The sequence below is a fragment of the Propithecus coquereli genome, unplaced genomic scaffold, assembly GCF_000956105.1.
Source record: "Propithecus coquereli isolate 6110/MARCELLA unplaced genomic scaffold, Pcoq_1.0 Scaffold71, whole genome shotgun sequence".
Classification (NCBI taxonomy): Eukaryota; Metazoa; Chordata; class Mammalia; order Primates; family Indriidae; genus Propithecus; species Propithecus coquereli.
The window spans coordinates 7,161,376-7,176,307 of record NW_012153174.1 but is presented as its reverse complement, the minus strand read 5'-3'; the positions used below and the strand labels follow the sequence as shown (position 1 = coordinate 7,176,307).

Genomic DNA, 14,932 nt, shown 5'->3' with positions numbered 1-14,932 from the left:
TCTGTAATTACTAGTAAGAGCTAGCAGGAACAACTCCCCAGAAAACAGTGAAATATCAAAAGATTACTAAAAGAAACAGTCTTTTCTACGTTGAACTCAAGACGAAAATAGAGAAGCTGGTCTTTTGGGAGTAAAAATATTTCTGTATGTTGTGATGTAGACATCCAATTTATATTATAAAAAATACTTTTGTAATAGGAGGTAGTGTAAGCTTGAATCCTGGCCCTGCCGCTTGTCTCGACACCTTGGTCAAGTTCCCCAACCTTGCCAAGCCTTACTTACCTCCTCTGTCTGTAAAATGAAATAACATCTACCTCTAGAATGGCTGTAAATAGAATAGGGCTAACTCACAGCGGCCGGCGCTCTGCATGGCGCGTATCGTTAATGGTAAGTGAAGTTAGTAACTAAGTGATTCATTCACTCAAAACAATACAGATGCACACGGATGAAAATTCATACTTTGAATCTTATTCAAAGTTTGGTTTTAGCCAGGCATTTTAATAGCTGCACTCTGGGTATTATTTTCGTATCCCACGGTATATAATTGCGCAAGCTCAAAAACTAAAGATTGACCACTCACGTTATCTCATTCTGGGTTCCGAGAAGACACTGCCTCGCAAGACGTTGTCTGTAACACAATTATGCGAGGCCAAACACTGACTCAAAGAAGATTCTTTAATGCACAGTGTTTTCAGTGCGAGCTCTTGTGTGGCGAAAGAGAATGTTTTATGTTCAGGATACTAAAAGGGAGCTCCAGGAAAAAGCACAATCTCGGAAAACACAATCACATCCCCCAAAGAGCTAAAAGTGGATAGGGCGACACCGAGACTAGCGCGCAAACTCCGAAGCCGCTGCCAGAGTCCGAGGCTCCCGCGCGCCCGGCGGCAGCGCGACAGGGGCGGGGTCGCGGCCGTAAAGCAGCGCCTTGAGACCACGTGGCCTCCGAGAGAGCATTGGCCGCCCTTGGACGCTCTTGTTCTTGCGTGTCATGGCCGGTCCGCTGCAGGGCGGTAGGGCCAGGGCTCTGGACCTGCTCCGGGCTCTGCCTCGTGTAAGCCTGGCCAACTTGAAGCCGAATCCCGGCTCCAAGAAACCGGTAAATGGCTGGTGGCGGTGCGGGGAAACTCTGGGAACCCGGGTGATGGAAGCGGCCCTGCACTCCCCGTGATTCTGGAGAACTGCCCTTTGCAGAAGGGTGTTGGGATAAACGTAGGGTTGCCAAGCCCCTGTTGTCCTTTACTGCAACAAAGGAAAATCTTCCCACGTGCTCCCGGTTCGTAACAAGGTTTATATTTAAAAGCATAAAAATGTTAATTAGGGTGGAGGAGCAGACTCGCAGAAACTACAAAATGATTGTGTCGTTGAAAAGTGGATTTTAAATTGAAGTGGTTTCCCTGTGTATCTTTATATTCGTCGGAAAGATCAGAATTGAAAGATCTAAATTGCATCTGTCTCTTCTGCAACTCACTGAATACACTGATGGCACACTGTCAATTCGTTGCTTTCGTGCCGTGATAGGAAGTAAATTAAGGAAAAGATTTTGTCTGTCAGTCTTCAAATAAAATTACAGGTATAGGGGCAACAATTACATATTTACAATTAATTCCAAAATTTAAAAAATTTCTTGAATATCATTGAGACTTTGTTGTGGGTGTTTAACTCTAGGATTTTTTTTTTTTCCAGTTAAGCTCATCATAGAAACCTTATCCCCATCCCACCCTTGGATGTTTTTGCCTTTGAAGCACAACTTGGACTTTGGTTTCAAGAATTAGCTAGGTCTTCAGAGGCAAAGATGCTAAGTGGATGTTTGAGCAAATAGAGACAGTACTTGGCCCTCAGTAGTGTTAGCTAGTACAGGTTGGTTAGATGAATGAATGGCATAACAAAAAGATACACAGTGAAGAGGGGAAATGCACTGTTTTAAAATGCATTTGAATATCATCAAACTCTCCTTTCCTTGCAGGAGAAACGACCAAGAGGTCGAAGAAGAGGAAGAAAATGTGGCAGAGGCCATAAAGGAGAAAGACAGAGAGGAACCCGGCCCCGCCTGGGCTTTGAGGGAGGCCAGACTCCATTTTACATTCGAATACCAAAATACGGGTTTAATGAAGGACATAGGTAAGGTTCCTTGCTTTTTAAAGTACAAGGCCCTAATTTCCGTTGAGAATCACCTAAACAGTAGTTTGGTAGAAATTTTAAATTTACTTTGAAGTGAAGTTTTGCTCCTGTACCTCTGAATATTTTTGGTAATGAAACTTAGGTTGGAATAGTAGGAGAAAAAAAAACCCAGACATTGCACTCAGACCTGCAAAGTGAAGATTATAGTGCCTGCTCTTGTGGTTGTTTAGAGGATTAGCAATAGTATACAGTACATATAAAAATCTGGCTCACTATGGTCACCCAATAAATGATAACTACTGTCATTACTTTGAACTCTGTGTTAAAGCATAATTCAGATAGCGGGTTAAACTTTTCACAAATTTGTGTATTTGTGTAAATGAGTGAAGTAAATGCTTAGAGAGGCAAATTATTTTTACTAGAACAAAAGAAGTACTGATGTTGTTTTATTACCCAAAATCAAGTAACATTATGTGTTTGTGTTGCACTCAGGAGGGTTTTATTTGGTTAAACCATCAAAATTGATGGAGGAAAACACAGGACAAAGCTTTGAGTTGATTTGGAGAAATTATAGGAAGACACAGTTTTCCAACTGTTAAATTCTTGTTTTATAGCTTCAGACGCCAGTATCAGCCTTTGAGTCTCAGTAGACTGCAGTATCTTATTGACTTGGGTCGAGTTGATCCTACTCAACCTATTGACTTAACCCAGCTTGTCAATGGGAGAGGTGTGACCATCCAGCCACTTAAAAGGGATTATGGTGTCCAGCTGGTAGAGGAGGTAAGTCTGGGTTAGATCTTTTGGTGTTACATAGAAAGATATTTTTGATTTCCATGTAATGAACACTCTACTTTTATTTTTATCCCATTTGTATCCCTAAGCATTATATGGTGGTGATCATGTTATACCCAGCTGTGGTTTCGGAAAGCTGGCATGCTGTCATGGCAGAGCTCTGTCTCCTTGTCCTGGAATGCTCTTCTGTGTATCTGTGCAGTTACTCCCTTCCTTTCTTTGGTTTTCTGCTTAAATGTCAACCTATCAGGACAGCGTTTTCTCAGACTGTGCCCTGCCCCTACAGTCACACTGACTGCTTTACCTTACCCAAAGTGTTTTTCTTCGAATACGTATGAACACCTGACATGTATTATCAAGTTATACATTTAAAGCCAGGCACAGGGGCTCACACCTGTAATTCTAATACTTTGGGAGGCCAAGGCAGGAGGATCATTTGAGCCCAGAAATTTGAGGTTGCTGTGAACTATGATGACACCACCGCACTCCAGAGCCTGAGCAACAGAGAGAGACCCTGTCCCCACCCCCCCAATGAAAAAAAACAAGTTATGTATTTACTTTTCATTGTCTTCCTTACTCGCATGTAAGCTCTCTTGAGGGCAGGTACTTTGATTTATTGCTTTGTTTTTAATATTGAAAATATTGTAGTCATCGTAGTCACTCAGTTAATATTTATGGAGGAAAGGGATGAATCAAATCCAAATCTAATTGCAGTAAAGAAGTTATATTTTTATAGGAATTGGTGAGGGGTTCATAAGCAAATTTTTTGTACATAGTTAATTAATTACTGTTTCTTGTTTGTCAGTGATATTGCTGTATAGGTAACTTAGTGTCCACCAGGGGGAAGTATACGTTTATGGAAAACCTTTTTGTATTCCTTTGAAAGAGTGAACCTTATAGATAAAAGCTTTCTAAGTAAAATAATTTGAAAAGAGAACACCAAATATAAGATAAGCCTCAGTATTCTACTCTGGGTGTATAAGGAAATATACATAAAATTTAACATGGAAAAATCCATGACCTCAGCAGCCTTTAAACAGCATATCCCAATATCCTTCACAAGTGTGTTTATTAAACTAGCAAAAATAATCTTGAAATCTCTACCCCAGAGCAGTGGTTGAATAAGTGCAATTATACATTATTTACAACTCTGTAAATTGGTTTACTTTTTTGGATTACAGATTTGCAGTAAATAGTGGATGATGAGACAGGGTTTTTTTTTTTGTTTGTTTGTTTTTAATGTTTATTTTTAGAGACAGATTCCCTCCCTGTAACCCAGGCTGAAGTGCAGTGGCGTGGTCATAGCTCCGTATATCTTTGAACTCCTGGGCTCAAGCGATCCTCCTGCCTCAGCTTCCTGAGTAGCTGGGACTATAGGCATGTGCCACCACGCTGGGCTAATTTTTTAAAATTTTTTTGTAGAAATGTGGTCTTGCAATGTTGCCCAGACTGGTCTCAAACTTCTGGCCTTAAGTGATCTTTTTGCATTGGCTTCCCAGAGTGCTGGGATTACAGGCATGAGGACATGCTTATTGGGCCGTGCTTGGCCCAGCAGTTTTGATCACAAAATTACCAGTTTGGTGCTGTAACAAATAAGCACCAAAAAAAATTTTACCAATTTAAGAATGTATGTTCTCAAGGAAAAACAAAATAAAAGAAACCTGATATAAAGACATTCCTAAAAATGCTATATATAATACTGGAACTGACACCAATGCCCAAGAATAGGGAGATGATTAAGCAAGGTATGGATTGCTTAAAAATCACAAATAAGGTAGCAAGACCCTATATTATTGAATCAATGTTGATTATAAAAGCACACAAGTATCAGATATAAAAAATGTGAGAAATGTATCTTACAATTGATGGGATATTTTTGAAGTATATGAAAATTTCATGATTAATAAAAGGAACTAGATCGGGAGCCAGTTTATTTCAACCACACAAAAACTTTCTATTGCCACAGAATGGTAATGCTGCCATCTTTTTATTTTTATCAGAATCTATTTTGAAATTAGAGAAATATATAGCATATCCTGACTAATGTCATCAAAAACACAACTTTTAAAAGTTCAGAACTTCATTTTCTAGTGTTGTACATTCTAGGGAAAGGTAGCCTTTTTTTGTTTTCAACTTAGAGACTGTAATAAAGTCAGTGGCAAATGCAAAAGTGAATTTCTGTTGTCTTCTGCCTTTTTCCCTAGGGTGGTCCAACGCCTCCAAAGCTCAGATTGTTGTCAGATATTCTGTTCTTCCACCTGCTCCAGCCCATGTATTCCCCTCTAAAACCTTCTCCTGGCCTCTTGCTTACTTAGTGATAAGGAAGATTAGTTTTTATCTGTAGCATACTGTGGTAAAGAACACAGATGCTATGACTACAGTCCCTGGGTTAGAGTCCTAGCTTTGTGATCTTGGGCAAATTACTTACCTTCTCTGTGCTTCAGTGTCTCAATCTATGAAGTTTGTATAGCAATGATCCTGTCATAGAGTTGTTCTGAGGATTAGACAATCTACTGTAAATGAAGTACCAGGAACGGGTTCTTACATAGGTGTCTACTAAATACATAGAATGGAAATATGGGGTGGCCTAAATAAAATATAAAAAAAATTTGCTAGGGCCTCAAAGCAGAGATATTTAAAAATAGGAATTACAGTCTTCTCTCCTTCAGTATCCAAGGGGGATTGATTCCAGGGACACCTCCCACCCCTGCCCCATAAAATTCGCAGATACTCAAGTCCCTGATGTAAGATGGTGTAGTATTTGCATATAACCTGCGTACCTTCTCCCATGTACTTTAAATCATCTCTAGATTACTTATAATACCTAATATAATATAAATGCTATGTCAATAGTTGTGCCACTATATTTTTTAAAAATTTGTGTTATTTTTTATTTCTTTTCTGTATTGTTATTTTTTATTGTCCCCCCGCCCCAAATTTTTCATCCAAGTTGGTTGAATCCATGGGTAGGGAACCTGCAGAGAGAGGGCCTACTGTATTGTTACATTGTAGGCACTTTGGAGGGAAAAACACAGTTTAAAAAGGAAGCTTGCCTTAATTAATTTACTTTTTGCCGGGCTAATTACCAGTGAACTGTTTTGACATTTTACAGGGTGCTGATACCTTTAAGGCAAAAATTAACATTGAAGTACAGTTGGCTTCAGAACTAGCTATTGCTGCAATTGAAAAAAATGGTGGTGTTGTTACCACAGCCTTCTATGATCCAAGAAGTCTGGGTAAGCTTGTTCTGTGGTCATTTTCTTCTTTCTCTGTCTCATATTAGCTATTACTTTTTAACGGCGTGTGAATAACAAGTGTTGGTAGTAGTTGTTGGATCTGCATCTGCCAGGTGGGTTATTTATATAAAGAATTGAGCATGTAGCCGACAGATGTACCAAGGGCAAAAGTGACTCTCAGTGTCTCCCCTGGACCCCAGACCGACATCTCCCCTTGAATGTCTGGTAGGGATCTCAAACTTGAGTGTGTCTGAACAACTCTGTTCTCTTTCACCTCAGCCTGCTCTTACTGCCATCTTCCCTGCCTAAATAAATGACAGCTCCATCCAACATTCGGAGTCCTCTGAACTCCTGTCATGCCCTAAAAAAGCCTATGAATTCTGTCTTCAGACTCTGCCCACAATCCAGCTGCTTCTCCAGCTGCTGCCAGTCTGGTCCAGGCCACCATCTTCTCACCTGGATGGCTGTAGTGCCTTCTGTGTGGCCTCTGCTGCTGCTCCCGCCTGCAATGGAGCTGCACCAAACGGGGTTCTTTTTAAAGCGTGGACCGTCCCTCCTCTGCACCACACCTCCAGTGGCATCCGTGCAACTCCTCCCTCCGAGGCTGGGTGTGATCTGCACCACCGCCTGCACCTGCCCTGCTTGCTTGGCCTCACTGGCCGCCTGCTCTGGCTGCCTCCACATGCTGAGCCCCTCACTCCTTCAGCGTCTGCCTAGAGGCTCCTCTGCCTAGAGTCTCCATGGCTCTGGGCCCCACTCTTCCAGGTTTCTGCTTATTAAGGAAATCTTTCTAAATAAAAGTGCATGCACGCACACACGTGCACATGCACTCAAGTCACCTCCTGTCCCCGTGCCCTACATTGTGTCTGCACTTGGCAGCTGTCACTAGCTGACAGAGTATGATTTCATTTCTCTCTCACCTTTAGTTCTCCTTCTCTCCCATCTATCCTGATGATGGGGACCTTTTGTTCACTACTGCTGTATCCCCAGCATACAGAGCAGTGCCTGATATCTAGTAGAAGCTCACTTAAAATTTGTGGAATGAATGAACTGAATTTTTACAATTTCAAGGATGAAAACCAAGTGTAGCTTGTTGACTAAATGCTGTTACAAAGGGATTCTTTGGTGCTTTTGCATTCAAATGGGAGTTAAATGTTTGCTGACCAAATTGTGAAATTAAAAGACAATTCTTTTAAAATCACTATATAAAAGGGAAGAAGGGAAGCATTCATATCTTCAGTATGTAAAGAGATCAAAACAAATAACTACCTTTTCATTTTCCTCATAATTGAAAGATTTATAAGAACATTCACCAGGCGGGCATGGTGGCTCATGCCTGTAATCCTAGCACTCTGGGAGGACGAGGCAGGAGGATTGCTTGAGCTTAGGAGTTCAAGACCAGCCTAAGCAAGAGCAAGACCCCCTCTCTACAAAAAATAGAAAAATTAGCTGCATGTGGTGGCTCATGCCTATAGTGCCAGCTACTTGGGAGGCTGAGGCAGGAGGATCACTTAAGCCCAGGAGTTTTATGACACCACTGCACTCAGAAGATACATATTCACCAACATAATTCTTATTTCCCTCTTGTTTATTATAGATGAGCTTCTTTTCTTATTTGGTCCATCGCTCATAGTTTTTAGGGTGAGCTGCCACAAATAAGAAAATGAGTATTTTTCTTTAAAATGGTCACAAACATTTTGGAGGGCTTTCAGGCATTAGTAGAATGTGTTGGTGGTGGTGCTTGTTCACGAGACAGATGCCATGTGAGGTTATCAGCTGGAGTGTTGGGAAGGAGGTGTCATCAGCCTCAAGATACTTGTGCTTGGCCCTTGGGACCCCTCTGCAGTTGGCGTAGGAGGCTTTCATTAGATAAGCAATGAAACAAAGCTAATCATAGGTTTATAATTTGGTAGTAATTTTGTCTCTGAATAATTTACTTGATTATACTTTAGTTTTCCAAGTTATGGGAAAAATTTTTAATGCACATTTTCCTACCTTTGCTGCTAGGGCCATTTTAAGAGTAAGAAGAGTTTTCTCCTTTTTGTGATCCCTATGGAAGGATGTTTATTCAGTTAAATTTTTAAAAGTTTAGAATAAACTGTATTTTCTTTTTATGCTTTGCTGCCTTTTCTTTGTTTGTTTGTTTTGTTTTGTTTTTCAGACAAGAGTATCGCTTTGTTGCCCGGGCTAGAGTGCCATGGCGTGAGCCTAGCTCACAGCAACCTCAAACTCCTGGGCTCAAGTGATCCTCCTGCCCCAGCCTCCCGAGTAGCTGGGACTACAGGTGTGCACCACTACGCCTGGCTAATTTTTTCTATTTTTAGTTGCCCAGCTAATTTTTTCTGTTTTTAGTAGAGATGGGGTCTCTCTCTTGCTCAGGCTGGTCTCAAACTCCTGAGCTCAAGCAATCCTCCCGCCTCGACCTCCCAGAGTGCTAGGTTATTCCACTGTACTGTGAGTCTTTATACACTAATTCCCTTAAAAACTCTGGTGGGGGGATAGCTCATCTAAAGTGTTATACAAACTTCTTTCTGACCTGTATTTTAAAGATAATTTCTTGATGAGTAAAGAACATCCACTATGTAATTACCCTCTGTCGTAGGTGAAGCATGTCGAATTCTTGATCTTGAGCCTTAGCAGCTTCCGGTTCCTGTGTCTGTGGTGGCCTGCCTGGAGTACCTCCTAGTTGCCATTTCTCATTCACCCTGTGTTGGGATACTGCTGGATAATGTGATATATTAGAGCTGTAAAAAAACAACTGTCAGATTCTTTCATTCAGCAAACGTTTAGTCAGTGGCTAGTGTTTACTAGATGCTGTTCTAGATGATAGAGAGATGATAGCATGAGAGTATGAAGTCCCTTTTTTTTTTCTTTTTTTTTTTGAGACTGGGTCTTACTCTGTTGCCCAGGCTAGAGTTTAGTGGCCTCCAACTCCTGGGTTTATGCGATCCTCCCACCTCAGCCTCCTAAGTAGCTAGGACTACAGGAGTGCATCACCTCGCCTGGCTAATTTTAAATTTTTTTGTAAAGACGGGGTCTTGCTAGGTCTCCAGGCTGGTCTCCAACTCCTGGCCTCAGTCTTCTCACCTTAGGCTCCCAAAGTGCTGGGATTACAGGTGTGAGCTGTCACGCCTGGTCTAGAAGTCCCTTCCTTTACAGAGCTTACACGTTGGTGGGTGAACATATACCTCATTGGATACCAAGTACTGTATGTGTAGGGGTGGATTACATGGATTAAATCTGGTAAACTTTGTAACTGCCTTGTGATGTACATAGTATTATTTTAAGGTTCTCGGTAAGTTCTTTAATACTGTTTTGATTTATGTGACCTGTTTTTTGTTTCCCACTTTGGTCAAAGTTGCATTGCTAAAGCAAGATGAGTAGGATGTCATTGTATTCACGTAATTATCTATTTGTTTATTTGCGTAATTGTTTTCTAAATTATCTAAAGGCCCTGTGGCATCTGCAATATTTTATGCACAGGCCTTTTTTCACTATCTGACCTTTGGAACACATGTTTGCAGATACTTTAAAAAATTTAAAAACAGAACTGGGATTATGGAGCATTCCTTTGTTAGTGGTTTCATGTAAGATTTCTTTGCTTATTCTTTAATTAAGAGAATTCATTTTAGTAACATTGGTTTTCAAGAAATCTTAGTGCTTCTTCCTAATTTCTAAACAAATAAGATCCAGATGAGGATTTTAAAAAGTCTTCATGGACCAGGTGCAGTGGCCCATACCTGTAATCCCAGGACTTTGGGAGGCCAGAAGATTACTTGAGGCCAGGAGTTTGAGACCAACCTGGGGAACATAGCGAGACCTCTGTTGCTACAAAAATTAAAAAAAAAATTAGCTACTTGGGAGGCTGAGGCAGGAGGATCACTTGAGCCCAGGAGTTGGAGGTTGCAGTGAGCTATGGTCATAGCAATGCCTGGACAACAGCAAAACTGCCTCAAAAAAAAAAAAGTCCATGCTCTTTGACTTGTATTTGGACATCTCGGTTTTCTGTTTTAGGTTTTCCTATTAGTGGTGTGGCCAGTGGGGCTCATCTTGTTCTAATACACTACAGACAATGTTATAAAAATGTTTTATTTTTTGTTTTTTTAAATCTAGGGCTTAAGTACAGTGTTAACTGTGTTTAAAAATTCACTAATCATTGGTAACCCAGGGGAGTAATTTTGCATTTTAAGACTCAGACTATTGGCCAGGCGCAGTGGCTCACGCCTGTAATCCTAACACTCTGGAAGGCCGAAGCGAGCAGATTGTTTGAGCTCAGAGTTCAAGACCAGCCTGAGCAAGAGCAAGACCCCGTCTCTACTAAAAATAGAAAGAAATTAATCGGACAACTAAAAATATATAGAAAAAATTAGCTGAGCATGGTGGTGCATGCCTGTAGTCCCAGCTACTCGGGAGGCTGAGGCAGAAGGATCGCTTGAGCCCAGGAGTTTGAGGTTGCTGTGAGCTAGGCTGACGCCATGGCACTCTAGCCTGGGCAACAGAGTGAGACTCTGTCTCAAAAAAAAAAAAAAAAAATACTGAGACTATTGAAAATGAAGGATTTCCATTTGCTTACTTAAGCCTATTTAACAAATAAATTCTTGGAATTAGGTTCTCATCTCAGTAATATTTAAACATTAATAATTAAAAGAAAATCTGTAGCACAGTCATTATGTATAGAACTAATGTTTGCATCTCTCCTTTTTTTATTTACAAATTTTTTGTAGAAATCCTGTGCAAACCTATTCCATTCTTTCTTCGTGGACAACCCATTCCAAAACGAATGCTTCCACCTGAAGCACTGGTACCATATTACACCGATGCAAAGAATCGTGGTTACCTGGCAGATCCTGCCAAATTTCCTGAAGCAAGACTTGAACTCGCCAAGAAGTATGGTTATATTTTACCTGATATCACTAAAGATGAACTCTTCAAGATGCTCAGTTCTCGAAAGGATCCAAGGCAGATTTTCTTTGGTCTTGCTCCAGGATGGGTGGTGAACATGGCAGATAAGAAAATCCTAAAACCTACAGATGAGAATCTTCTCAAGTATTATAGCTCATGAATTCCCATCCTAGAAAGCAAAGGTGTTAAAGAATGCCGGAAAAGGGACTGAAAGATACATATTTCTGATTGCATTTTCCTAATGTATAATTCTCCAAATGTTGATGTTAATTTTCAATGTAATCTTATCTCTTTAATTTTCATTTAAAAGTAAAATAAAACTTTAGGAAGCAAGGACTGCCTCGAGGAACTGAGTCTGTGTGGGTTCTGTCTCAAAGATACAAACTCCTCTGGTGGTCTGTTGAAGAAAAATTACAACTATTTTAGAATATCTCTAGTCTATTTTTTCATAATCTTTTCACCTGGGCGTTGTTTTCTTACTGCAAATCAGAATGAGTGTACGCTTGGTATGGGGTTGATTTGGAGGCCTACTCTGCTAAGATGAGAGCAGATGCTAATGAGTTGGTGGCGCCTCTTTATCAGCATCCTCAGAGAAGCTCTGCTATTTGGTGTCAAGATGGTAAGCCCTCAACTCCCGGAGAGTAAGGGCAGGAATGTAAGCTTAAGGTTGAAGGCTAGTGAATAGCTTCCTAGTAGTATATTTGCTAGCAACATTGAAGGAGAGAGAAACAAAAATTGCAGTGAATTCATTTTCTCAACTCTGTGATAAAGGTAGGCAGTAATGATCAAGCCATTAACATTTTTTCTTGAAAGGTAAGTGTTCTAATTGATACAGTTTCTATCCCAGACATTGGAGACCTTTGTCTCTCAGTCATTTTAAATGATTTTGAAAAAATTTTTCTATGATTATATAAGCAGTGAGAACAATTGGTAATATGAAAATTAAACCCAGTTAAATGTAAAAGATTCAACAGTTAGTAAGGTTATTTGGCTTTTGAAAGACATTTTATATCCAAATCATATGAAAGCTTAATTTACCTTGAGTGATTAAAGATTGATCATGAATAATTCATAGTAATTCTTCCACAGTAGAAATGAAATGATTCCTGGCTATCTGTTTTTTTAAAATAAAAAAATTTAAAAACCTAAACAATGCAGTCTTTGTTTTTTAACTTATGTACCTCATATATTGTTGACCTGAGATTCAATTTATAAAGTAATACATGTACCAAGAGTATATTTCAATTTTTATCTAGGATTATGTAGTTTGACTTATTAGTAAACTATTCCTTAAAATGTAGAAGTTATAAAGCATCATGACTGGGATTATATTCTTTTTTTTTTCCCCCCATGAGTGACTGTGCTTACCCAATGACTGGGATTATATTCTGTGATAGTTTATGAAATCCTATGAATGTCAGAGGATAGGCAAAGATTTAAAAACATGTTTTTATTTTTCAGAGACCTCCAAGTGACAGAGTGGGTGTGTTGGGATTAGTTTTGGCTCCATTGATAGGTGCTTGAATGAGATAAGATTTATTTTTCTCTCACAGACGAAGCGTTAAGATCTGCCAGGGCTGGTTGCTGGCTCTGTTCCAAAAGCCTCAGAGCTCTAGGCTTCACCCTGTTTACTTCTCCCATCCCTAGAGTAAGATGCTCATTTTCATGATCCAAATAGATGTCACCAAGAAGCAAGCCAGCTTTTCCTAAGGAAAGTTCCTTAGGAAGAAGTTGCCATGCAAAACTCATGTTTACATCCCATTGGCCAGAACTTCTGAAGGTGGCCTGACGTCTTTGACAGCTTATCTTCTGAGCTGAACAATTCTATCATCATGGCTGAAAGAGTGGATACGTTGGACAATCAACAAGGGAATCGATACCTATTTTGGTATTGAAACCTCAGCTTTGAGGTTAATTGACTTACATCAGACAAACAGGAAAAGTACAGAATTCTTTAATTCTGTATCTACCATCTGGAATGCTGGTTTCAGTAAGTTACATATAATAGTCAATAAGGTGGTTAATTTATCAATCTTGGCATAACAAAATGTGTTTGAAGAACAAAGCACTGGGAACTATCTGAGGAGGCATTTACTATTTTCTGTACCTGCTTTTTATGAACGTTTTAGCAATAAAGCCATCTTATGCTTCCTATGTTAAATGTTTTAAAAGTTATATTTGAATATAATATTAATATATGGAGAGAGAGAGATGATAGAATGTAAGAAGGTTACAAACTGAAGTGCCCAGGTAAAGGCACAAAGAATGTCTTTATTAACTGTTACAGTGAGTAGAATCCATTTTCTTTATTTTTTATTTCAAAATATTAAGGAGGTACAAATGTTTTTGTTACATGGATACCTTTTATAATGCTTAAGTTGGGACTTTTAGTGTGCCCATCACCCAAAGGGTGTTCATTGCACCCTGGAGGTAGGTTTTTACCCCTCCCATCCTCCCCGTCTCCCCCTTAGAATCCTTGTTCTTCTTGTTAAATGACTGCTGGGAAAAAAACCTTTGATCATTATACAAGCAGTTCATGCTCGTTTTAAAAATTACGTACTGAATGTGAAAAGTAAAAAGCCAAAGGACATATTCTTTTGTTGCCTGTCCCTGACCTTCATCCCAAACATAATTAAACCACTGTTAGTATTTTTTTTTAATCAAAAGGAGATACACTATATATATACTGTTTTGAACTTGCTTATTATATCTAATGTATTTTAAAGACTCTGGGTATTTTCTATTAGGGTAATTAAACTGTGCTCCCTTACTCTTAAGCCATTTAAAATGGAATCCATTAGACAAGTCACTTTACCTTTCTTAAAGTATAAAATACAGTGGCAATCTTTGTAAAATACAAAGACTGTGTAAAGTGACCTCTAACGCCTCTTTTAGTTGTAATACATTGATAATAAAGATGTTATCCTCTTAGGCTGAGGAAAATGTCTTTGACCTCAACTTATTTGCATAGAAATGAACTTCCCTAAATTTAAACACTTCCTGTTCTGTATCCGGGTGTGAAGTATGGAAATAAACCCAAGAGGTACCTTTTTTTTTTTTTTTTTGGATACATGCGCTGGCATCACGCTAGGCAAGTTGTTGCCTTGCCTTATTTGTGCTGCAGGAGGTTTTCCTTTTGTGTTACAGTTCACAATCGTACTTGCGGAGAGGCTGGTACTACCTCAACAGGAAAAGTTCTTAATGGGAAATGAGGGAGGAAGTTAGTCACCTGAAGGTAGACTGCACAGGCAACAGCCTTTCACACTCCAAATGTGATTTTGGGGGCCCTTGGTTTCCCCCTCTTCCTCCAAGGAGAATGACTAAGCTACCCTGACAACAGTTATGGAAGGAAAAAGACAGTCGTGCACAAGACTGCCTTAATTGTGGTTGTCTTAGTGGCCTACAGGTGAAAGGAAGCTGGGATAGAATGATAAAGGGAAGAATGAAAACAGGAAACAGATGTCTGGTGACATATAATGCTCGGATACTACTTACTTGGTGAGCATGGGGTTAGTCACATACAGCTGTATCCTGATCTTAATATTATAATCGTGCAGATAATTCTCAGCCAAAAGAGGCACGTTCCACAACATCCATCCATTCTGTTTGATAAAGGTAATCTTAAATTGCTGTGTAGCAGAGAGACTCAAGTTCATTTTAACTATGCAACAACACAGGGCTCTAAGGTGCTAGCATCCAGTTGCCCTTGTGCCATTTACAAGGATAATGGGGAGAGAGTGCCCTGGCAGATGGTAGCTTTATCTTATCCTCGAGTTCACATCACTTGGAAATTTAAGTATAAAAGTAAGAATGCAGCCTGAGCAAGAGCGAGACCCCGTCTCTACTAAAAATAGAAAGAAATTAGCTGGACAACTAAAAATATA

The 14,932-nt window shown here is 39.7% G+C and overlaps 1 protein-coding gene across 1 annotated transcript; it reads left to right on the top strand.

The window, feature by feature from the left end:
* The first annotated feature begins 920 nt into the window (after positions 1 to 920).
* Positions 921 to 11,394, top strand: MRPL15 (mitochondrial ribosomal protein L15). The gene is made up of 5 exons (XM_012661424.1): positions 921 to 1,096; positions 1,964 to 2,118; positions 2,733 to 2,898; positions 6,023 to 6,146; positions 10,871 to 11,394. Exons 1-5 carry the CDS (start codon positions 989 to 991, stop codon positions 11,206 to 11,208), a joined length of 891 nt encoding a protein of 296 aa, XP_012516878.1. The 5' UTR covers positions 921 to 988; the 3' UTR covers positions 11,209 to 11,394.
* The last annotated feature ends 3,538 nt before the right edge of the window (positions 11,395 to 14,932 follow it).

What these genes read in the sequence shown, in the direction of transcription:
- MRPL15 (XM_012661424.1), top strand. Translation starts at nt 989, where the DNA reads ATGGCCGGTCCGCTGCAGGGCGGTAGGGCCAGGGCTCTGGACCTGCTC. An exon ending in GGGTTTAATGAAGGACATAG is followed by an intron (nt 2,119 to 2,732) that starts GTAAGGTTCCTT and finishes CTTGTTTTATAG; the next exon opens with CTTCAGACGCCAGTATCAGC. An exon ending in GTGTCCAGCTGGTAGAGGAG is followed by an intron (nt 2,899 to 6,022) that starts GTAAGTCTGGGT and finishes GACATTTTACAG; the next exon opens with GGTGCTGATACCTTTAAGGC.